At 44.2% G+C, this 23,072-nt stretch overlaps 1 protein-coding gene across 15 annotated transcripts in view; it reads right to left on the bottom strand.

Annotated features, from left to right (window-relative positions):
• Positions 1-14,346: 14,346 nt before the first annotated feature.
• The window catches only part of CCDC77 (coiled-coil domain containing 77), a 47,954-nt gene continuing 39,228 nt past the window's right edge, over positions 14,347-23,072 (bottom strand). For 6 of the 15 annotated variants that reach the window (XM_031001169.3, XM_055357476.2, XM_019039244.4 and 3 more), the window contains 4 exons: positions 18,419-18,638; positions 16,216-16,341; positions 15,962-16,114; positions 14,347-15,215 (listed from right to left, as the gene is read on the bottom strand). In XM_031001169.3, the coding sequence (XP_030857029.2) occupies positions 15,069-15,215; positions 15,962-16,114; positions 16,216-16,341; positions 18,419-18,638 (646 nt within the window). In that variant the 3' untranslated portion in view covers positions 14,347-15,068. Of the gene's footprint in view, positions 15,216-15,660; positions 16,115-16,215; positions 16,342-18,418; positions 18,639-23,072 lie in introns of all 15 variants that reach the window. The other 9 variants (XM_055357472.1, XM_063693742.1, XM_063693743.1 and 6 more) reach the window with 4 other exon arrangements.

Raw genomic sequence — 23,072 nt, 5'->3', positions numbered from 1 at the left:
CTGCTGGTCCTCTTTCCATTGTACCCAGAGACTTCTTCCTTCTCCAGTCTGACCTTCCATATCTATATCCATATCTGTATCTATCTTATCCCTGTCTATATATACCTGTATGTTTGTTGGGCAGACTGTGTTCCATTCTTTGAGAGAAAAGAACAGTGCTGGAAATATCCACAAAGACATGCTCTCCAAGTGCCGGGGTCATTCTGGCAAGCATTTATTTGTTTTATCTCTTTCAACTCATGCAAATCACGTATCCTGGAAACTGTCCTTTCACTGATTCCATTTCATAGATAAAGAAATGGGCTCGGAGATGTTAAATAACTTGCTCAAGGTCATCTACATGACCCATCTCTTAGGACTCAAACTCAGGCTTTCTAACTTCAGATCCAGGGCTTTTTTTCCTTTGCACATGTTCCTCCCCTGGAAGTTCCCCTGCAGAAGTATATTCACTCTGGAAACTCTGAGCTCACCTTCAGCACATCCATAACTCACTCAGCCACATGATAATTCTTCTCATCCCCTCCCCCCTCCCCCCCACTCCATCACCAATGCTGCCTGCTGTGCTCTTTACAGAAGAGATCCTTTTTCCTAGCCCTCCTTCCATGAGTCCATCTTTTACAAATCTTTCTGCATGGTTTGCTACTATGGAGGCCAATCCCAGAAAAAGATGGATGCCCCCCACTCAATGCTTCTTATTAGCCACTTCTCTTGCTTTTCCAGAAAGTTGGGCTCTTCTGTTTGGTTGATGGAAAGAATGGTATGAGCTCTGGCAAGATCTCAAGCCTCAGTTTCTCCATCTGTGGTCCTAAGTAATTTTACAAACTAGACTGGGAAACAGATGAATATCCCTATAGAAGCATCCCTATAGAAGAACATGTTCAAGATTGCACGGTAAAGTGTCAAAGGAATCAAATGAAAGGAGTTAAAGAAAAGATGAAGAAAGGGCGTAGACGTTATGCTGAGGGTCAAAACAAAGCTCATCAGCTGGGAAAAATCCCAGGGCAATTCACATACTTCATCTCACTCCCAAGCAAGTGAGTTGTTGATATAGTCCTCAGCAGACGGTGAGAGGTGACCCAAACCAGAACTATGTGCTTTGAAGTTCTAAGTTTGGCATCTATTGCTAGGCCTTGCTTCCTCTTCCAATCTGCATTATGAATGCCTCCAAATTATTCCAACGTCTCTTTCTGCCTTCCTCCTTCAGGGAGAAGGATTCCCCAGCAAGTCAAGAGACAATCATCCAGGTCAAAAAAATTATCTTTGACTTGTTCAGGCTTTTCAGCTGAGAAATACCAATTATTTCCTACCACTCAGGTTTTCTTTGTTGCTGGCAAACCCAGAGGGAGATAGTGTGAACAGTGCTCTTGGTTGCTCATTAGTTGGTGCTGAGGCCATCTACACGAGCCTCCCCAAAGCTCTACCTCCTGTCTGTCTGACCACTAAACCCCACTAGAAAGACATTCTCTCACCCTTCTCTAGAAGGGCACTCTTCCGTCTGCACTCTGCAGTCTTCTGCTACAGATGCTAGTGAGAGGATGTGTAGCTGAAGCTAAGGCATAATGATCCACAGCTCTGAGTAGCTTCTTCCCCACTCCCAAGTCATGGCACATGTCTGATGTCTGGAAGCTGTGTGGCTCACCATGGTGCCAGGGTAGTGTCATCCCTCTGAGTGAAGTCTTAGTGCTTCCTTCTCTTCTCCCAAGGACACATCCCACAGGCTTTGTCCCTACAAGTTTGAGCACACATAGATGTGTATTTGAGCATACACAGATGTGTGTCTCAGCATTTTCAGAACAGGGCATAGGTCCCTAGGACTCTGAGTGAAGCTGGATTTCCTACCGCTATTCTCTCTCTTTCATCCTGAAGAAAAAAACTCATATGCACCGTTCACTCCTGACTTCACAGTTTCTCCAACCCCTAATAGGGCTTCTAAACGACCACATCTTTTCTGCATTTGATAATCTGTACTCCTTCTATAGGCTTCAGCCCAGAAGCCATTTAATAAATACTCTGTAGTAATCGAGAATGTGCTTAGTCCCCATTCATATGAGGTTCTGTCAACTTGAAAGCCCACTCATTTCAGGAGGCTTCCCCTAAAAAACCAGAAATGGTCATGCCGGGCGCGGTGGCTCACGCCTGTAATCCCAGCACTTTGGGAGGCCGAGGCAGGCGGATCACAAGGTCAGGAGATCGAGACCATCTTGGCTAACACGGTGAAACCCCGTCTCTACTAAAAATACAAAAAATTAGCCGGGCGTGGTGGCGGGCGCCTGTAGTCCCAGCTACTCATGAGGCTGAGGCAGGAGAATGGCGTGAACCCAGGAGGCGGAGCTTGCAGAGAGCCGAGATAGCGCCACTGCACTCCAGCCTGGGTGACAGAGCGAGACTCCATCTCAAAACAAAACAAAACAAAACAAAACAAAGCAAAACAGATTCCTCGTAGTCACTAGAAGCTAGGAGAGGGGCATAGAATGGATACTCTCTGAGAGCCTTCAGAAAGAACTTTGGGCTGGGCGCGGTGGCTCACGCCTGTAATCCCAGCACTTTGGGAGGCCAAGGCAGGCAGATCACGATGTCAAGAGATAGAGACCATCCTGGCCAACGTGGTGAAATCCCGTCTCTACTAAATATGCAAAAATTAGCTAGGCATGGTGGTACACACCTGTAGTCCCAGCTACTCGGGAGGCTGAGGCAGGAGAATGGCGTGAACCCAGGAGGCGGAGCTTGCAGTGAGCCGAGATAGCGCCACTGCACTCCAGCCTGGGCGACAGAGCGAGACTCCGTCTCAAAAAAAAAAAAAAAAAAAAATTAGCCGGGCGTGGTGGCGGGCGCCTGTTGTCCCAGCTACTCGGGAGGCTGAGGCAGGAGAATCGCTTGAACCCGGGAGGCGGAGCTTGCAGTGAGCCGAGATCGCACCACTGCGCTTCAGCCTGGGCGACAGAGCGAGGCTCCGTCTCAAAAAGAAAAAGAAAAAGAAAACAGAAGTGGGGCGTGGATGTTCTTCCCTTGCCTTGAACACGGTTGAATCCACAGCGGGGAGCGCTGCAGGCAGCCCGGCTGAGTGGAGCGCACGTCCGTATTAACCTGCCTCACGGCTTGGATTGGGAAGAACAATGGTCCTAAAGCCCGGTACGTGTGCAGAGTGCCCCAGAACAGCTCAAGTGCTCAAGCCGCAGACAGACTCCCTGAAAAACTTCTTTGTCTCTCAGTTCCTAGGTCCAGGCCTGTAAACTCTGCCGCGAGAACCCCAGCCCTTCCACTTAACACTCAATCACTGTGGCATCTCCGCAGAGCGTCTCGGTTTCCAGACGGGGATGCTGGCGCTGATGGCGGGCAGAGCTGCTGGTTTCAGGTTTCTCAGCCGTGTTATCTAAGGACCGGCTGCTTGGGAGTTGATCAGGGCTGGTTCGAGAGAGAGGCAGACGCCGTCTTTTCCCCAGAACAGACTCCTCTTTGAGCTCTGCCGCCACCCGGACTGGGGATGGAAGACAGAAAACAAAAATCCCCACTGTATGTGGTGCTCTGGAATTTAACTCGGCCCCGGAGAGGAAAGAGCAACGTCGCCTCTCCACCGCAGCGCCCCCTGCAGGCGGCAAACCGCTCACTCGGCCCCGGAGAGGAAAGAGCAACGTCGCCTCTCCACCGCAGCGCCCCCTGCAGGCGGCAAACCGCTCACTCGGCCCCGGAGAGGAAAGAGCAACGTCGCTTCTGCACCGCAGCGCCCCCTGCAGGCGGCAAACCCCTCACTCGGCCCCGGAGAGGAAAGAGCAACGTCGCTTCTGCACCGCAGCGCCCCCTGCAGGCGGCAAACCCCTCACTCGGCCCCGGAGAGGAAAGAGCAACGTCGCTTCTGCACCGCAGCGCCCCCTGCAGGCGGCAAACCCCATTAACGCTGAGCTGGGGCAAGACTGGGAAGGGGTTAGGGGAGAACAAAAATGACTTCTGACCCTCTCAGCAGTAGTGGAGGCTCCCATCTCATTCCTAGGTAAAAACTCCGAGTGAAGGAGTGTGATTTAAAGTCAGTTTGGTGGTCGGGCACGGTGCCTCACGCCTGTAATCCCAGCACTTTGGGAGGCTGACCCCAGGAGTTTCAGACCAGCCTGGGCAACATAGCAAGACCCCATCTCTACAGAAAATAAAAAATAAAATAAAGTCAGTTTGCAAGAACTGATTGAAACAGAACATCCTCACTGGCTAAGCTACAAAGAAAGAAGATGAACCCAGGTTAGTGATTTGGGACAAGGACAGTTGGTGAAACTGCATAGTCATGAGGTGAGGTTTTCTGGGTTTTTTTTCCTATTCTTTCATATATTTGCCACCTACACAGTGTGTGGGTGGTAGAGGGTGGTCAAGACATGTGTATTTGTTTTGTTTTGTTATGTGTTTTTTTAATCTGTCATCCAGGCTGGAGTGCAGTGGCACAATCTATGGCTCATTCCAGCCTCAACCTCCTGGGCTCAAGCGTTCTTCCCACCTCAGCCTCTTGAGTGGCTGGGACTGCAAGCATGTACCATCATGCCTGGCTTTTTTTTTTTTTTTTTTTTTCGAGACAGGTCCTGCTTTGTCACCCAGGCTGGAGTGCAGTGGCGCAATCTTGGCTCATTGCAACCTCTGCCTTCCGGGTTCAAGCAATTCTCGTGCCTTAGCCTCCCGAGTAGCTGGGACTACAGGTGTGCGTCACTACACCTGGCTAATTTTTGTATTTTTAGTAGAAACGGGGTTTCGCCATGTTGGCCAGGTTGGTCTCAAACTTCTGGCCTCAAGTGATCTGCCCACCTCCCAAAGTGCTGGAATTATAGATGTGAGACACCATGCCCAGCCCTTGGCTAAATTTTTTAACTTTAATTTTTTGTTGAGATGAGCTATGTTGCCCAAGCTGGTTTCAAACTCCTGGGCTCAAGCAACTCTCCCACGTCAGCTTCCCAAAGTGCTAGGATTACAGGCATGAGCCACTGCACCCCACCAAGACAGAAGAATCTTTTAGAAGCTCCAGGGCACTGAGCTTATGCCTGTAATCCCAACACTTTAGGAGGCTGAGATGGGATGACTGCTTGAGCCCAGAAGGTGGAGTCTGCAATGAGCAGTGATCTGCACTGCATTCTAGCCTGGGTGACGGAGTGAGACACTATACCTAAAATTAAACACATAACAAATATTCTTCTGCCTTGATGAGGATTCTGCTCTTCAGCCAGGCATCTTACCCTCAAAAGGGGGCTGTCAGAGCAGGCCAGTGGGAGATGTGCATGGTAAAGCCTTGCATTGTGTTATCCCATGTGTTATCCAGGTGTTTATAGGAGACATTTGACACTCTGAATTTTCCTTCAGTGAATTTACAAAGTGACCTCAGAGACTTCACATCAGTCTCTGAATTATTTTTTAAATCTAGGTCAGATGTCCTTTGCTCCACATTTTCAGATCCCTGTGTTATCTCAGCTTTCTAGGCTGCATACATTGCTTTCAGGAAGGTTTTCCCTTAAATGCCATACTATTCTCGAGGGAGATTTCTCCAGCATTTAAAGACCTGTAGAAAAGGAAACCCCCAGCATTCTCACCATAGGGGAGAGTCATAGGTGGCATCACAGAGAGGAATGCCAACACCTCAGGAGAGGATGTGGGTGTCTTGTGAAGAGAGCCCGAGTCAGAACTCCTGGAAACACTAACACTGGTGGGACAAGCAGAAGCAGAATCAGTGACCAGGAGCAGGGAAGTGCACCAGGTGCAGAAGTCAGACTAGGACAGAGACCTAGGAAGCAGGGAGAGCCAGAGGCAGTGCCAGTGCATGCGTGGGCAGGCAGCAGGCTCATGATCAGCGCTTAGGAGGCAAGGGCAGGAGACCGGGTGGGAAGCACCCCGATAGGAGAGGGGTGAGGGGAGTTAGAGGGCGGCTTAGTCCGACTGACTCAAGGTGAAATATAGAATCTAGCCTGGTGCCATGCCTCACACCTGTAATCCTGGCACTTTGGGAAGTTGAAGCAGGAAAATCACTTGAGGCCAAGAGTTTGAGACCAGCCTGGTCAATATAGTGAGACTCCATCTCTATGTAAAATTTTAAAATAAATAAAGAAATAAAAGTGGGGGGGGGAAGAAATACTGAATCTCAAAGATGAGGACAAAGTAGTCAGGCTTCAGGAAATGAGCAGAGAATACGTAGAGAAAGAAGAGTTTCCTAAGGTCATTTTTTTGGGGGAAGGAGTTCATTGCTTTGACAGAAACAAGCAAGAGAACCTGTTTGCACACAGAGAACACAGCTATTTTCCACAGAAGCTTATCAGGTGCTGGCCCAGCCTAGGGAGTGACACAAGAGATAAGGCTAGGGTAAGGAACCGCCTCTCTAAGTAAAAAGAAAAACCCAGGCACACCGGTTCAATCTGCACTGATTACTGAGCTTTGGGCCAAATGAAATCTCACAAAAATGTGCATGACAATACTACTTAGGCTCATTCCTATTCGGGATCCCTCTACTTAATATTTAATTATCCTTCCCAAATGCCAAGGCAAGCTTGCCAATTAAGAGGCTCTGGAAGAGTCAACACAAGCAATATTGAAATTGTTCATTTAAAATCGCACTGCTGTTGTTAAATGCTGTTGTGAGCCAAAAGGGAAGGAAAATGTCACAAGTCAACACAAGGCTAATCACAAACATTGTGGTCCAATCTAGAATTACCAGGACTCACTAGCTGCAGACTAGTCAAAAAGCAGTGAGTCAATGATTGGAGATAAACTGGGCAAAATGTGCATAAAATCACTGTATTATTTCCTAGAACTGCATGCAAATCTAGAATTATCTAAAAAATAGAAAGATGAGCTGAATCATCGAGGAGAATAAATATTTGTCCAAACTGAAAAAAAACCATATTTGGCAGCAACTCAAGATGCATCTATTATAATGACATACATATATGACATATATGTATATATGAGTCTATTCTGTTCATGTGTCAACACAACACATTTATTTAATTATTATTTGTATATTTTATTTTTTATTTTTTTAGAGATGGGATTTCACTCTGTAGCCCTCGCTAGAGTGCAGTAGCCTGATCATAGCTCACTGTAGCCTCGACCTCCTGGGCTCAAGTGATCCCCCAGCCTCAGCCTCCCAAGTAGCTGGGGCTATAGGCGTGCACCACCACACCCAGCTAATTTTTTCTATGTTTTGTAGAGATGGAGTCCCACTATGTTCCTGGGCTGGTCTCAAACTCCCGGCCTCAAATGATCCTCCTGCCGTGACCTCCCAAAATGCTGGAATTACAGGTGTGAGCCACTGTGCCAGCCTTAATTTTTTAAAAAATAGAGTGGCTGGCTCAGTTTGAAAAAAAGAGGTCATGCAGCTGAAGAGGCAAAGAGAAAGAGAGCTAATATCTGCAAACAAAAGCAATCATAGCTGCCACTTGGAGGTTGAGCTCCCAGAAGGCTGTTCTGGCAAGGACGGTGGGTTTCTCAGTGACAATCTGATCCACAGTCTCCTACACAGGCACCTGCATTCACTTACGATGTGAATATTCTCATCTAGTAGTTTCCCCCAAGAAGGGCATCATCTCCAAAATGAGGGATTTCCTACACACAAGAACACGGGTGCGCTGTGATGTCATCATAAATGTGAGGCGATTAAGTAATTAATCTCCAGAAGTCTAGGTTGTGTTCACAGTTGCTTTTTGTATGGCTAACTTGAAAATAAGCTACCAACTAGTCCAGGAGTGGAATATTTCACAGCTTAAGCTCATAAAGCAATGTTTCCACATAGAGATTTAAAGCCCCCTTTCAAAATGTTTTCTTTGCAAGGCCTCCCTTCACTTTGCAGCCAAACCCTCCTTCCAGCTCTATCTCTTCACCTGCCTTTTTTTCTGCTGGTCTGCCTATTCTAGATCTTTTTTGGCTCTGTGCCCTTACCTACTTAGGAAGTTAGAAGGCAGATGAAGCAGACTATGACTTGCTGCGATTCTAGACATTTTCTCCCTGGCAGGCAGTTCAACTCAATAAATTGTCCATCAAGTCCTACTCCTAACAAGTCTATCACTTGTCTCTTGTCAGCTCCCTCCAATCTTTCCAACATTCACTTTCTCAAGCTCCCCATCACATCTATACCCTATCTCACTTTCAGTGGAGGGTTTAACTTTATTTCCTCTGTGAAAACAGGGTAGTTACCCCTTTAGAGTTATTATACCAACTCATCTGCTTTTACTGCACCCGTCAGTACCAGCGCTCATTCCCCCAGCATCTTACTTAGAAACACCTCTCACTCTTCCATCTTCAGTTCCTTCCTCTGGCCTTTCCCTTTCAGTCTGTGAATATGGTTAAGTCTTCCCCAGCCTAAAACTATCGAAACTCCTCTCCTTGGCTTTATCAACTTTGAAGCTATTTCCCATTTTCCTTCTGGCCTCATCCTTCAACCTAATATAAGCCAACTTCCATCTCTATTTCACTGAAGTTGCTTTAAACTCACCTGCTGCTAAATCCCCAAACCTCAATTCTAATTTACATGGTTCTTCTAGAGCATTTGACAATGCTCCCAACCACTGGCTTCTTGAAGTTCTCATTCCCTGAGTTTCCAGAACACTATGTTCTTGTTATTCAGACCATTCCTTTCTTACTAGCTACCCCTTCTCTTACTGTTAAGGTTTCCCCTCTTTGGCCGGGCGCGGTGGCTCACGCCTGTAATCCCAGCACTTTGGGAGGCCGAGGCGGGTGGATCACAAGGTCAGGAGATCGAGACTATCCTGGCTAACATGGTGAAACCCCGCCTCTACTAAAAATACAACAAAATTAGCCGGGCGTGGTGGCGGGCGCCTGTAGTCCCAGCTACTCAGGAGGCTGAGGCAGAAGAATGGCGTGAACCCAGGAGGTGGAGCTTGCAGTGAGCCGAGATCACGCCACTGCACTCCAGCCCGGGCGACGGAGCGAGATCCGTCTCAAAAACAAACAAACAAACAAAAAGGTTTCCCCTCTTTGACCCTCTTCTCTTCTTTTTCTGTATGCTTTTCATCTCGGATCTCATCCACATCCAATTACCTTTTATATGTTAATAATTCCAAGTCTTTGATACTAACTTATCTTCCAGATCTCTATTCCCAAATTTACTAGAAACAGGCTGCTTCTCCTATACATTGAAGCTCACTTAACGGTGTCACTGGACACGTGGTACCTCAAGCCAGAAACTTTGAAGTTAGAGAATTATCCTTTTTTTTTTTTCCTTTGAGATACGGTCTCACCCTGTTGCCCAGGCTGAAGTACAGTGGCACTGTCATAACTCACTGCAGCCTCAAAGTCCTGGACTCAAGCAATCTTGCCTCCTTAGCCTCCTGAGTAGCTAGGACTACAGGTGCGAGCCACTGTGCCTGCCTAATTTTGTTGTTGTTGAGATGGGGTCTCACTATGTTAGCCAGGTTGGTCTCAAACTCCTGGGCTCAAGCGATCTCCCCACCTCCTTAACTCTTCCCTAACTCTCACATCTCATCCATCACAAAGATAGGATGACCATTCTACTCCTAAATGATTCTCAAATCTGTCCCTTCCTCTTTATTCTCAATGTCTCCCTTTAGCTTAGGCCCTGAATTTCTCTTCTGGATGAGGACAGCAGCCATCTTCTTCCTTCTGTTCCTAGATGCAGTGAGTGATGATAGTGCAATCTGCTGTGTTGCAAATATTACAGTAAGTCTTAGTAGCCCAACTAACATGGTGTGGGTGGAGAGGCAGCGAGAGTCATAAGACTGGACCAAAAATAACATAGCCAGAGGCTATTTTATTTTGTGAAAAATCACATAAGTTTCATGGATAAAAAGGTGATTTATTACCAAGTTACTCATATATATGGTTAAAAGAAAGTTTAAAATGCAAAGGAAATGACAATGATGGTGCTTTTCAAAGATCTTTGGCACTATGCTTTGATTTGTTCCTGCAGATACCGCAATAAATCCTAGTATTAAGTGACTGTGCCTTAGCTTGATCTGAAGTACAAAGATTTACCAGGAAATAAATATTTCATATATTTATTATTTCATGGTAGTTTTTACTCCCCCCCCCCCACACACACACTTTTTTTGAGACAGGGTCTTGCTTTGTAGCACAGGTGCAAACACGGCTCACTGCAGCCTCAACCTCCCAGGTTCAAGTGATCCTCCTGCCTCAGCCTCCCAAATAGCTGGGATTACAGGTGTGCACCACCACGCCCAGCTAACTTTTGTTTTTTTGTAGCTGGGTTTTTGCCATGTTGCCCAGGCTGGTGTGGAACTCCTGGGCTCTAGCAAGCCTCGGCCTCCCAAAGTGCTGAGATTACTAGATTACTGGTGTGAGCCACTACACCTGGCCCCCTTGCCCCTAATTTTTAAGAAATGAGTTTGCATTTCAAATTATTTTTATGCATGACTTCATAACACAAAATATTTGTTTTTCTCCAGTTTTAAGTAAACCCAAACATTTTCAATTGATTCAAAGGGTCTTGGAATATTTAACAGGTTTGCATAATTGTATTAAATGAAATTTCATGCCATTTATGTTGTGTATTACATAACTCTGTCTCCTGTACTTGCATTTCCCCAAACACTCTGTTCTTCCTTGCCTTCATACATGTTGTCCCTCTGCCTACAAGGTCCCACTTCTTGTCTGTCTCCAAATTCACTTTTGAGGATCAGTTCACATGTCTATCTTGTACACCCATAGAACTGCACTTCATTACTGAGTTTTTTCTATGTTTATCTTCCCCACCAACCTTTGGAGCACAAATGTTTTAGTGTTCTCTGTAAACTTAAGATCTAGCATAATTTCTAGAAGATAAAAAGCACTTAAGGAGGCCGGCGCGGTGGCTCACGCCTGTAATCCCAGCACTTTGGGAGGCTGAGGCGGGCGGATCACGAGGTCAGGAGATCGAGACCATCCTGGCTAACACAGTGAAACCCTGTCTTTACTAAAAATACAAAAAAAAAAAAAAAAAATTAGCCGGGCGTGGTGGCGGGTGCCTGTAGTTCCAGCTACTTGGGAGGCTGAGGCAGGAGAACGGCATGAAGCTGGGAGGTGGAGCTTGCAGTGAGCCGAGATCACGCCACTGTACTCCAGCCTGGGTGATAGGGTGAGACTCCGTCTCAAAAAAAAAAAAAAAAAAAAAAGCACTTAAGGGGCCAGGTGCAGTGGGATGCTTGTAATCCCAGTGTTTTGGTAGGATGAGGCAGGAGGATTGCTTGAGGCTAGAAGCTCGACACCAGCCTTGGAACATAGTGAGACTCTATCTGTACAATTTTTTTTTTTTAATTAACTGGGTGTAGCGGCATGCCCCTGTAGTCCTAGCTACTTGGGAAGCTGAAGGGGGAGAATTGCTTGAGCCCAGGAGTTCAAAGTGGCAGTGGGTTTTGATTGCACCACTGCCTTCCAGCCTGAGCAACAGAGCGAGAGACTGTTTCTTAAAAAACAAAACAAAACAAATAGCAAAAGAAATAAATTGCTGCATGAAGAAATGAATGGTATTAAATACATCATGGAATCTGATTGGCAATGGTGAGCAATTGGTAAGTCAATTGAAGCCAAAATACAGATAACAGCTCATTGTAACTGAATGCCTACCATAGGCTAGGCACCAGACTAAGTCATTTCATGGAGGTTTTTTTTTTTTTAATTGATATAGGCTGGGTGCGGTGGCTCGCGCCTGTAATCCCAGCACTTTGGGAGTCCGGGGCAGGAGGATTGCTTGAGCCTGGGAGTTCAAGACCAGCTTGGGCAACATGGCAAATCCCTGTCTTTACAAAAAAATACAAGTTAGCTGTGCATGGTGGCACATGCCTGTAGTCCCAGCTACTCAGGGGGCTGAGGTTGGAGGATCGCTTAAGCCTGGGAGGTTGAGGCTGCAGTAAGCCAAGGTTGCGCCACTGCACTCCAGACTGGGTGACAGTGAGACCATGTCTCAAAAAAAAAAAAAAAAATTGATATATAACCCACATACCATAAAATTCACCTTTTTAAAGCATTCAATTCAGTGGTTTTTAAAGTACATTCACAGTTTGGCAAAAGAAACCTTGTACCCATTAGCAGTCACTCCTTATTCCCCCCTTCTCAGCCCTTGGCAACCAGTAATCTTCTTTCCATATGGATTTGCCTATTCTGGACGTTTCATGTGTATGGGAATCGTACAATATGTGGCCTTCTGTTTCTGCCTTCTTAGCAAAACGTTGCAAGGTTCCCTCTTGTAGTAGCATGTATCACTACATCATTCCTTTCCATGGCTGCTAATGTTCCATCATATGGATATACCATATCCTGTCTATCCATTCACCAGCTCACGGACATTTGGATGGTTTCCACTTTTGGTCTATTATTAATAATACTGCTATGAACATCTATCCAGAAGATTTTGTGGGGGTGTATATTTTTATTTATCTTGGGTATATACTTATTGAGTGGAATTGCTGGGTGATATGGTAACTCTAAACTTTTCGAGGAACTGCAAGACTGTTTTTTGAAGGGGAAGCACTATTTGACATTCTCATCAGCAATCTATGAGGCCTCTAGTTTCTCCACATCCTTATCCACAGTTGTTGCTGACTTTTTGACGACAGCCATCCTAGTGAGCGTGAAGCGGTATCGCATTAGTTTCCATTTCCTTAATGATGCTGAGCATCTTTCCACATACTTATTGGCCATTTGTGCGACTTTTTTTGGAGAGATGTCTATGCAGATCCCCGGCCCATTTTTGAATTGGGTGTGTGTTTTATAAATTTAGTTGTAAGAGCTCTTTATATACTCTAGATACTAGATTTTCTCTTTCTTAATCCTCACAGTCACTCTGCTGAAACAGGTAGCTTTTTGTCTCTTTTACAGGCAAAGAGACTAGAGCCTGGAGAATTTTAGTAAGAGGTGTGATTGAATCCAGATCTGTGATTCTCCAAAGCCTGTACCCTTTCCACTATTTTATGCTGCTTCTTGGTGACAGAGTTTTAACCGATTGTGAGGTTTAAAGAGTGGCCACACCAGTGGGTGGTTAATATAAAGATGAATGTTATTGGAATTGAGACCAGGATGTTAGAAACATTATCAACTGATTGCTGAAGTCAATGGTAGTACGTCTCAGAGTCATTTGTAAGTAAGTTGGATTATATGATATTTAAGGTTGCTTCTTACTCCAAAATTCTCTAATTTAATAAGCCTTTTTGTTTTGCCAGCAACAACAAAAGTAATAGTCAGGAAAAGCCAATTCCCTAAGTATTAGGACAGAAGGAAGAATCATCCACTTCTGTAAATCTCTCTGAGGCCTAGGAGCAGGGCACTCTAAGAATTTTTGTCCCAACTGATCGATGAAAAAAACTGATCTGCTATCACAGGCTTTTTCTTTTTTTTTTAGACGGAGTCTCACTCCATCACCAGGCTGGGGTGCAGTGGCGCGATCTCGGCTCACTGCAACCTCCGCTTCCCAGGTTCAAGCCATTCTCCTGCCTCAGCCTCCCGAGTAGCTGGGATTACAGGTGCGTGCCACCACGCCCAGCTAATTTTTCTATTTTTAGTAGAGATGGGGTTTCACCATGTTGGTCAGGCTGGTCTCAATCTCGTGACCTCGTGATCCACCCACCTCGGCCTCCCAAAGTGCTGGGATTACAGGCATGAGCCACCATGCCCAGCTGATCACAGACTTTTTCAAGAAAGGTAACAGCTTCTGCGTGCAGTACAATCACCACCTTCCTTTACACATTATTAACCATTTTAAATATGAAAACCTGGGTTCTCTCCTTTGTCCTGGGTAAATCAGAATGATGCTATCTTAAGCAAAGACCAGCTTACTATCAAGAGGCTTTCTGGGTATGGAAACAACTATTTTGTCCCAAATGCAATTTGCCTAAAAACGGATGAAGTTTTAGTGTCATCCCCTTCGTACTAGCTTTGTTATCTCCAACACTAGATGATTTCAAAGGAGCAATTTAAAAAAACTTGTGGGCTGGGTGTGGTGGCTCACACCTGTTATCCCAGCACTCTGGGAGGCCGAGGCGGGTGGATCACCTGAGGTCAGGAGTTCAAGACCAGCCTGGCCAACATGGTGAAACCCTGACTCTACTAAAATACAATAAAATAAAATAAATACAAAAATTAGCGGAGCGTGGTGGTGAGTGCCTGTAATTCCAGCTACTTGGGAGGCTGAGGCAGGAGAATCACTTCAACCCGGGAGGCGGAGGCTGCAGTGGACCGAGATCACGCAACTGCACTCCAGCCTGGGTGACGAGAGTGAAACTGTCTCAAAAAAACCCCCCAAAAACCTTGTACACTTGCACAAAACTGCAGAGGCCATGGAACAAGAACGTAAACTGAGCTGCGTGAGTCATTAACGAAGCATAAATATAGTATTGAGAAGAAGTTACAGAAAACTCAAAGAAAATCTTTTGAATGATATATTTTATTGAAAATAGTTAATTTAAAATATATACATCATTTTTCAAAAGCCATGTTACTGATGAAAATATCAAACTTTCCATACAAGCATCATCTCAGTTTCATCCCCTTGGCAAAGCGTCTCCTTAATCTTTCCAGATGGACATTTCGTTTGAGTCTCTAGCGCCCTCTGGTGAAACACCATGAAATTGCCCAAAAACGTAATTCAGGCTCTGCTCATGACGGAAGGTGAAATAGCAGAATGAGCGCCTATTTCAATGTGACAGATTATGATGTGCTGCCTTCTCCCCGAGCTCAGAAGAAAGGCAGCCTCTGTGAGTGCTTCTCTCTCTTTAGGGAAAGTATTCTTCTCATGGACACTCAGCCAAGCTTACTGCAAAATACCTTCTTCCTAAGTTTTCATCATCACTGCCTTCTGAAAAAACAAAAACCTGTCAATACAGACAGGATAAATAATGAAAGCCTCCAAGTCATTCAGGACCAGGCCCCTACTCCCCGCAAATGTTAAAAGGACAGCAAAAATGATAAAGCAAGCTGAGTATGCAAGAAAAGCTTTCCTAGTGGTCCCCGATTCTTCAACCTGTCTTTACAATAATGAATACCACCACTCTAGTCAACTCAGGTTTACATTTTCTGGCAGCAGATGACCTTGTCCTCAGGTTTCAAGAAGCACACCTCTTCTAAATGGGGGCCATTTCCAAAAGTAGACATCAACAGAGTCTAAGTTCATTCTCCAGACCAAACACTTTCGACTTAAGGTTCTTCAGTTCTCCTTGTATCTTATGTGCCCGTCTATTGCTGTCACGGACCTCACACAGAAGGGCAAGATCCTGGTTTGCCCGGGCATTAACTGTTGCCTAGGGGTTTGAAAAAAAAAAAAAAAGAAGAAGAAATGATGATGGCATATGCCAGGGGAGCGATATCAGTCTAAAAGACACAGCTATGCTAGCTCCTTTTTGTGAGATTTTGAGTACATAGGATAATTCCATCGTTTGTTCAGTGGCTAACTAAAGAAGGAAAATGTAGAATTAAGGCAGAAATCTCATGAAAATCCTTCCCATGCAATAAAGGAGGCTTGAGATAGAGATCAATGAACAATGAAAGAGGACGAAGAGAGGCCAGGATAAGCAACACTACTGGTAAGTTTGTCACACAACGAAAGCAGGCATCTCTTTTCTGCAACTAACCTTGTTTGGAACACAGGCTAACTGGCTAAATCTCATTAAGAAGACTCTTGAGGCGACTTGTATTCTAAAGAACTGTGTCTGCTGGAAAAAATTACTCTATCACTCAATTACTCACCTTCCCCAACTGTAAGACAGACACGATTCTTTAATCTACTTCTTGAATTAGGAGTGATGACAATCTGTTAAGTTTAGCTTACATCGAAGTATGAATGATGTAGTCGTTCAATGATTTCAGGGTCTTTTTATTTTCCCTCTAGCATGTTCTTGAACTAATTTTCAGGAAGGCTTGAAGATGGTGATCTGTTAGTGTTTACCAGCAGGGAAACAGCACATCCTTCTTTGCAGGGGCCCTCGTGACCATGTTCCCTCACTTACACCTCTTCTCTCCCTCATGGCAATTCAGGACCAGCAATTACCTTATACAACATTTGCTCCAAGTCTTTCAGTTTCTGTCGGAGAACTTTAATATCTGTCTTAAAGCCTTCTACTTCCAGGATACGTCGACGCTCCAATGCCTCATAGCGTTTTGTCATTATCTGTAAACGCTTCCCCATCTTGTTAGTGCGATCCTAAATATGGGGAATGGGAAGGCATTTACGAAGGTGAGGGAAGCGTCTTCCCAAGCCATCTGCACTTCCTACTCCATTACAAGTGGCAGATAATTTTGTACCTTGAAGATCTCTCTCCTCATTCCCTCTTCCTCACGAATTCGGGCAAGTTCTTCTTCTAAGGAAATGCACTGCTCTTGGTACATATTGGACAGCTTTTTCTCTTGTACTAACTTATCTTTTAGGGACTACAAGTCAAAGGGACAAAAAACATTAACACTCAGTTCTACAATTCAGGTAATTCAAGTAGCTTTTAGGCAAAGAAAGAAAGAAAAGAAGGGATTTCCAGAGGTACAAAATGAGTTAAGGAACCAGATGACAAGGAACTTTGAGGAACATCTGAAAATCTACTTATAGACCAGTCTCTTAAGCCCTTTTTCTAAAGTGTACACAGTAAAAATTAAAACAAATATTTTTGGCTCTGGGAAGAGTCAGATAACGGAGCTTAGAAGCTGTTTCAAGGAAGACATTACAATATATGTTTTGGGCTACATTTCTAAAGTTCTTCCTTAAAAAGGAAGAAATATTAACAACAACACTTATTATACATGCCCTATTGAGCAGTTAAAATGATCTTTTAAAAACCCGAATCAGATCATGTTACTTATTTCACACAACCCTTCAAATACATAACACTATTGAGAGCTAAGTTCACACTCCGTACCATGATGCACAAGGCCCTCCACAATTGGCTGCTGCCAATGCTGGCTTCTTAAAGAGCATACCACTTCCTCCTTATTTATTCCTCTACAACCATGATGACAGCCTTCCATTTCCTTGAACATACTCCAGGGCCTATAAACTTGCTCTTCCCTCTGCCAGGAATGTTCTTCCTCAAGGTCTGTATGGCAAGCTTAGTCCCATTTTTCAGGTCTCAGCAAAAACACTAGATATAAGAGAGTGTCCCTGTGCATTCCTTCTATTAATACAATGGACTTCCAGCAACTACATATAATCTTCATGTAATTCTTTTATTCCCTTAATACCGCATTTTATAATCTATAATTTTTTCTTTTTTTTTTTTCTGAGATGGAGTCCTTACTCTGTCACTGGGCTGGAATGCAGTGGTGCGATCTCGGCTCACTGCAACCTCTGCCTCCCAGGTTCAAGCAATTCTCCTGCCTCAGCCTCTCAAGTAGCTGGGATTACAGGTGTCTGCCACCATGCCTGGCTATTTTTTTTATATTTTTGGTAGAGACAGGGTTCCACCGTGCCGGCAAGGCTGCTCTCAAACTCCTGACCTTGTGATCCACCCACCTCTGCCTCCCAAAGTCCTTTTTTTTTTTTGAGATGGAGTCCCACTCTGTCGCCCAGGCTGGAGTACAATCGCATGATCTCAGCTCACTGCAACCTCCGCCTCCCGGGTTCAGGTGATTCTCCTGCCTCAGCCTCCCGAGTAGCTGGGATTACAGGTGCCCACCACCACGCCCCACCAATTTTTGTATTTTTAGTAGAGACGGGGTTTCACCATGTTGGTCAGGCTGGTCTCGAACTCCTGACCTCAGGTGATCCACCCGCCTTGGCCTCCCAAAGTGCTGGGATTACAGGTGTGAGCCATCGCGTCTGGCCTAATCTATATTTTCTTAGTTATTTGCTAAAGTTTCTGTTTTTTCTCACCCATTAAAATGTAAACACCATGAAGGAAGACCTTGTTTAGATTACTGTAACTCTAGGGCCTAACCCATAGTACGAGTGCGATAAATATTTGTGTGTTTTTGGGTTTTTTTTTTGTTTGTTTTGAGACACAGTCTCGCACTGTCATCGGGGCTGCAGTGCAGTGGCACGGTCTCAGCTGACTGCAACTTCTGCCTCCCGGGTTCAAGCAATTCTCCTGCCTCAGCCTCCCAAGTAGCTGGGATTACAGGCACCCACCATCATGCTCAGCTAATTTTTTTTTTTTTTTTTTTGTATTTTTAGTAGAGATGGGGTTTCACCATGTTGGCCAGGCTGGTCTTGAACTCCTGACCTCACGATTTGCCCACCTAGGCCTCCCAAAGTGCTGGGATTACAGATGTGAACCACTGTGCCCGGCCAGGAGTACAATAAATATTTGTTGAATGAATGAATGAATGAATCAACAAGTCTAATATTTTGAATCCCCAAATACTACAATGATCAGCTGCTCTTTGAAACATAATTCTTGAGGCAGCTGCTACCAGAGCTTCCTGGACTGAATGGATCTTACATTACAGATTGTAGGTTCTTTGGAATTCCTTCAACTCTCCCAGAAAAATAAACAACTTCGTTAAGACATAAGGACATTACCTTAATATATTCACTTTGAGCATGGTGACTCTCATGCATAACGGGCAACACTTTTCCAATTTTATCTTCTTTCTTCTTACACTGCACCCTATATTGCTTAATCTTTGACATCAAATTATCTTTTTCAAGCATCCATGACTTCTCTTTATTTTGGTTTTCAGATCTGAGTTGCAGAAAATCTTTGGTGCTCTCATAGAGCAGTTCTTGGGTGTGGTGAAGACTAGGAAAGAAAGTGTAAATGCAGACATGAGGATGCGCACACAGCACACCTGAAAGCAAGGATTATTCCAAAATGGAAGAGAGTGGTTCTTTTAAAATGGTGTGATATATAAATTTTGTAAAATATTAGCAGTTTTAAAAATCTGATCACTGGCAATCTTACATGTTTTACTGGGCAAAGTATAATGTATCTACCCATGCTCACTGGTTCATAGACTGGTCTTTACAGGTACTTTCCTGAGTGCTAACTTCAGATTATATGATTAGAAGGACTACAGGGATATTTACACATAGCCTGCGTAACTATGGACCATTCCTAGGAATAAGACAAGGAAGAACTAAATCACGGTGTTCTGACAAGTTAATACAAATTCTATAGTATCAAAAACAGCTTTGCTTTTGTGTATGCTGTGCTCCATGTAGAACTGCCTGTATCAAAATCTTATCCTTTGTTTATTTTAAAAAGAACTTTTTTTTTTTTTTTTTAAGACAAGGTCTTGCTCTGTCACATAGGTTGGAGTGCAGAGGCACGATCACAGCTCACAGCAGCCCTGACCTTCTGGGCTCAAGCAATCCTTCTGTCTCAGCCTCCTAAGCAGCTGGGACCACCTCCCAGGGCGTTTGCCAGCTCATTAAGAATTTGTGTGTGTGTGGAGACGGGGTCTTGCTATGTTCCTTAGGCTTGTCTGGTCTGGAACTCCTGGGCTCATACACTCCTCTCGCCCCAGCCTCCCAAAATACTGGGATTACAAGTGTGAACCACTGCACCTGGCCTACTTTTTTAAAAATCAACTTCCTGTATGAAGTCATTTCCAACTTTAGCCTATTTTAATTCCTCCATTCTCTGAAACTCCATCCCAGGTTAATGTTCCCTTGTCTTATAATTCAACACTTGCTCATCTGTCATATTTTAACTGTCAACATGCACTTTTTCCCAGCCTGAGTGAAAGCATATACCTTATTTATTATTTTTGCCCCAATGCCATGAGATTGTCAAGGATAATACTAACTACTGGACATACACAGGCAGTTAACAGATTCGTGGTGACTATTTCCTGAAATTTAGGAATAGACAACGTCTCTATCTTTAAAAAACAATATCCCTGGAAGTTAGAAACTCATCAGTTTAACATTACCACCTAGAAAAATGCTATACTGAATGATCTGGCTGCTTGCAAGAGTATTAAATACCATGAAGCAATCACTATATTTTTCTACCAAACAAATAATGTGAGATCCACTTATTTTCATGAGTAACAGAGTACACAGATAAGAGGAAATGACAGCAGAGTGCCAAGCACACAGTAGAGTAAATGTCACAAGATGAATATATACAGTCAGGAATGTGTGCAAGTGTATACAGAGAGAGATTGATTCAATTACCACAAGGATCTCTCTCACTTTCAACGCGTTATTTTATTCTGTCTTATGTTCTCAATCTCAAACTGGGAAAGTATGGGCTTGTTAAAACACAAGTAGCTTGAAAGTGATACCCAAAGGGCAGTCATTCATGGCCCTGGATTTCATGCCCTTCTTAGGAAGACCCATCTAATGGAAGGAACCGATCATGTGCTCAGATATGCGGATAACAATAACCAAGGAAGGTTACTGGTATGCGGATAACGCTAACCAAGGAAGGTTACTGCTATGCGGATAACGCTAACCAAGGAAGGTTACTGGTATGCGGATAACGCTAACCAAGGAAGGTTACTGGTATGCGGATAACGCTAACCAAGGAAGGTTACTGGTATTCCGGAAAACAGATATAAAATTACGAATTACTATGACAATATTAAAATATCTGTCCCTTAAAAACAAAACCCATTGAAAAGTCAAGATGCTATACTTAAGTGCAAAAATACTAAAAATAAAAATGAAGGTGGAGAAATACTGGCCAAATGCAAACACATTATACTATGTTAAAAGAAACATAGCAGACCGGGCGCGGTGGCTCACGCCTGTAATCCCAACACTTTGGGAGGCTGAGGTGGGCAGGTTACCTGAGGTCAGGAGATTGAGACCAGCTTGGCCAACATGGTGAAACCCTGTCTCTACTAAGAAGGAAATACCAGCACTTTGGGAGGCCGAGGCGGGCAGATCACGAGGTCAGATCGAGACCATCCTGGCTAACACAGTGAAACCTTGTCTCTACTAAAAATACAAAAAAAAAAAAAAAAATTAGCCGGGAGTGGTGGCGGGCACCTGTAGTCCCAGCTACTCAGGAGGCTGAGGCAGGAGAATGGCATGAACCCGGGAGGCAGAGCTTGCAGTGAGCCGAGATTGTGCCACTGCACTCCAGCCTGGATGACACAGCGAGACTCTGTCTCAAAAAAAAAAAAAAAAAAAAGACAAAGGATCAGCAATAGGAACAATTTAAACAAAGGAATAGAGTTTGAATTAATGTACTAAGAATGAGAGTGCAAGGCTGGGCACAGTGGCTCATGTCTGTAATCTCAGTGCTTCAGGAGGCTGAGGTGAGAGGATTGCTTGAAACCAGGAGTTCGAGACTAGCCTGGGCAACATAGCAAGACCCCATCTCTACAAAAAATAATAAAAATAAACCAGGTTTGGTGGTATGCACCTGTAATCCTAGCGACTTGGAAGGCTCAGGCAGGAGGATTGCTTGCACCCAGGAGTTCAAGGCTGCAGTAAGCTATGATCACACCACTGCACTCCAGCCTGGGCAACAGAGTAAGACCCTGTCTTTACTGGAAAAAATGAAACAAAACAATCAGACAGGAGATATTTTCCTGAGTGCTAACTTCAGGTTATATGATTAGAAGGACTACAGGGATATTTACACATAGCCTGCATAAGTATGGACCATTCCTAGGAATAAGACAAGGAAGTACTAAATCGTGGAGTTCTGACAAGTTAACACAAGTTCTGTAGTATCAAAAACAGCTTTGCTTTTGTGTATGTTGTGCTCCATGTAGAACTGCCTATATCAGAGAGCAGAGAATGGACTTGAGGGGGTTTTTAGGCTTATAATTCATAGGGTTTGGAATTAAGGAATAAGAAAGTTAAGAGTTGAAGGTGATCCTGTGGTTTCAAGCTTGGGAAACGGAATACATGTGATACCATGAAACTAGATGAAACACAGAAAGAAGTAGGCTTGAGATGGGGATGGGAGCATTTGTTGGGAGAAACAACAGCGTGGTTTCAGTAATGGTAAATTTGACATGCTCAAACACATTCAACTGAGGATGTCCTTATGGCATAGGTCTGGCCACTGGAACCAGGCAAAAGGGTGAAGGGGTTAGACAGGTAGAAGAACCAAGAAAGACAGGTGCTGCAGAAATCAAGGGAAATGAATTACAAGGAGGGGCTGATCAGTGATGCCAAACATGCAGGAAGATACTAAGTATAATAAGGACTGAACTGTAGAGATACAACTGGTCTCAGAAGTTAAGAGGTAGGCCAGGCACGGTGGCTCATGCCTGTAATCCCAGCACTTTGGGAGGCTGAGGCGGGTGGACCACCAGAGACTGGGAGTTCGAGATCAGCCTGGCTAACACGGTGAAACTCCGTCTCTACTAAATATACAAAATTAGCTGGGCGTGGTGGCACACGCCTGTAATCACAGCTATTCAGGAGGCTGAGGCAGGAGAATCGCTTGAACCTGGGAGGCAGCGGTTGCAGGGAGCCGGGATCACGCCACTGCACTCCAGCCTGGGCGACAGAGTGAGACTTAGTCTCCAAAAAAAAAAAAAAAAAGAAAAGTTAAGAGGTCAATGGTGACCCCAGAACCCCAGAAAGGGCATGTTTAGTAAAATGGTGGGGATGAAGTCAGACTGCAGACAGGTAAAGAAAGGTAAGCAGGTTAGGAACAAAAACAATGAGGACAGAGTTTGCCATTTTTTATTTTTTCAGATTTTAAAAATAACCCTTTTTTTTTTTTAAAGTATGTGCATTATAGGAAACTAAAACACACAAGAAGCAAAGAACAAAGTCATCCACAATCAGAAGCACTTTACAGTTTGTAAACTGTAAAGTTTACAGGACGTTCTAGGTCCTGCGTGTGTGTAGACACAACAACCAATTTTATGGGCTTGAGATCAAATAGTATGTATCATGCTGTTTCACACATCATAGATATATACCAATTCAAAATCCCAAAGCTATATGAGTATTTTGATAACCAAGAATACACTACACCAACTCAATCTGTTAGAAAAAAATATAATCCTGCCTTTCTTGGGACGAAAATTTCATAGAAGCCAAAAATGACAACACGTCTCTAGATAAAAGCACCGGCAGAGTTCCGATTAAAATACTGAGTGTGCAGTTTTTTTTTTGGTATGTAAACTCATGTTTTCCATATTCATGAAGGGGCAAACAAAAGAAAAGGGTCTTACTACATTGAGTCAGATAGTATATCAGTGGATAAAAGAACACTTTTTTTTTTTTTTTTTTTTTGAGACAGGGTCTCACT

This window comes from Gorilla gorilla, chromosome 10 (assembly GCF_029281585.2).
Source record: "Gorilla gorilla gorilla isolate KB3781 chromosome 10, NHGRI_mGorGor1-v2.1_pri, whole genome shotgun sequence".
NCBI lineage: Eukaryota > Metazoa > Chordata > Mammalia > Primates > Hominidae > Gorilla > Gorilla gorilla.
Note: the sequence above shows the minus strand (reverse complement) of the source record. Positions and strands in the feature narration are given on the sequence as shown.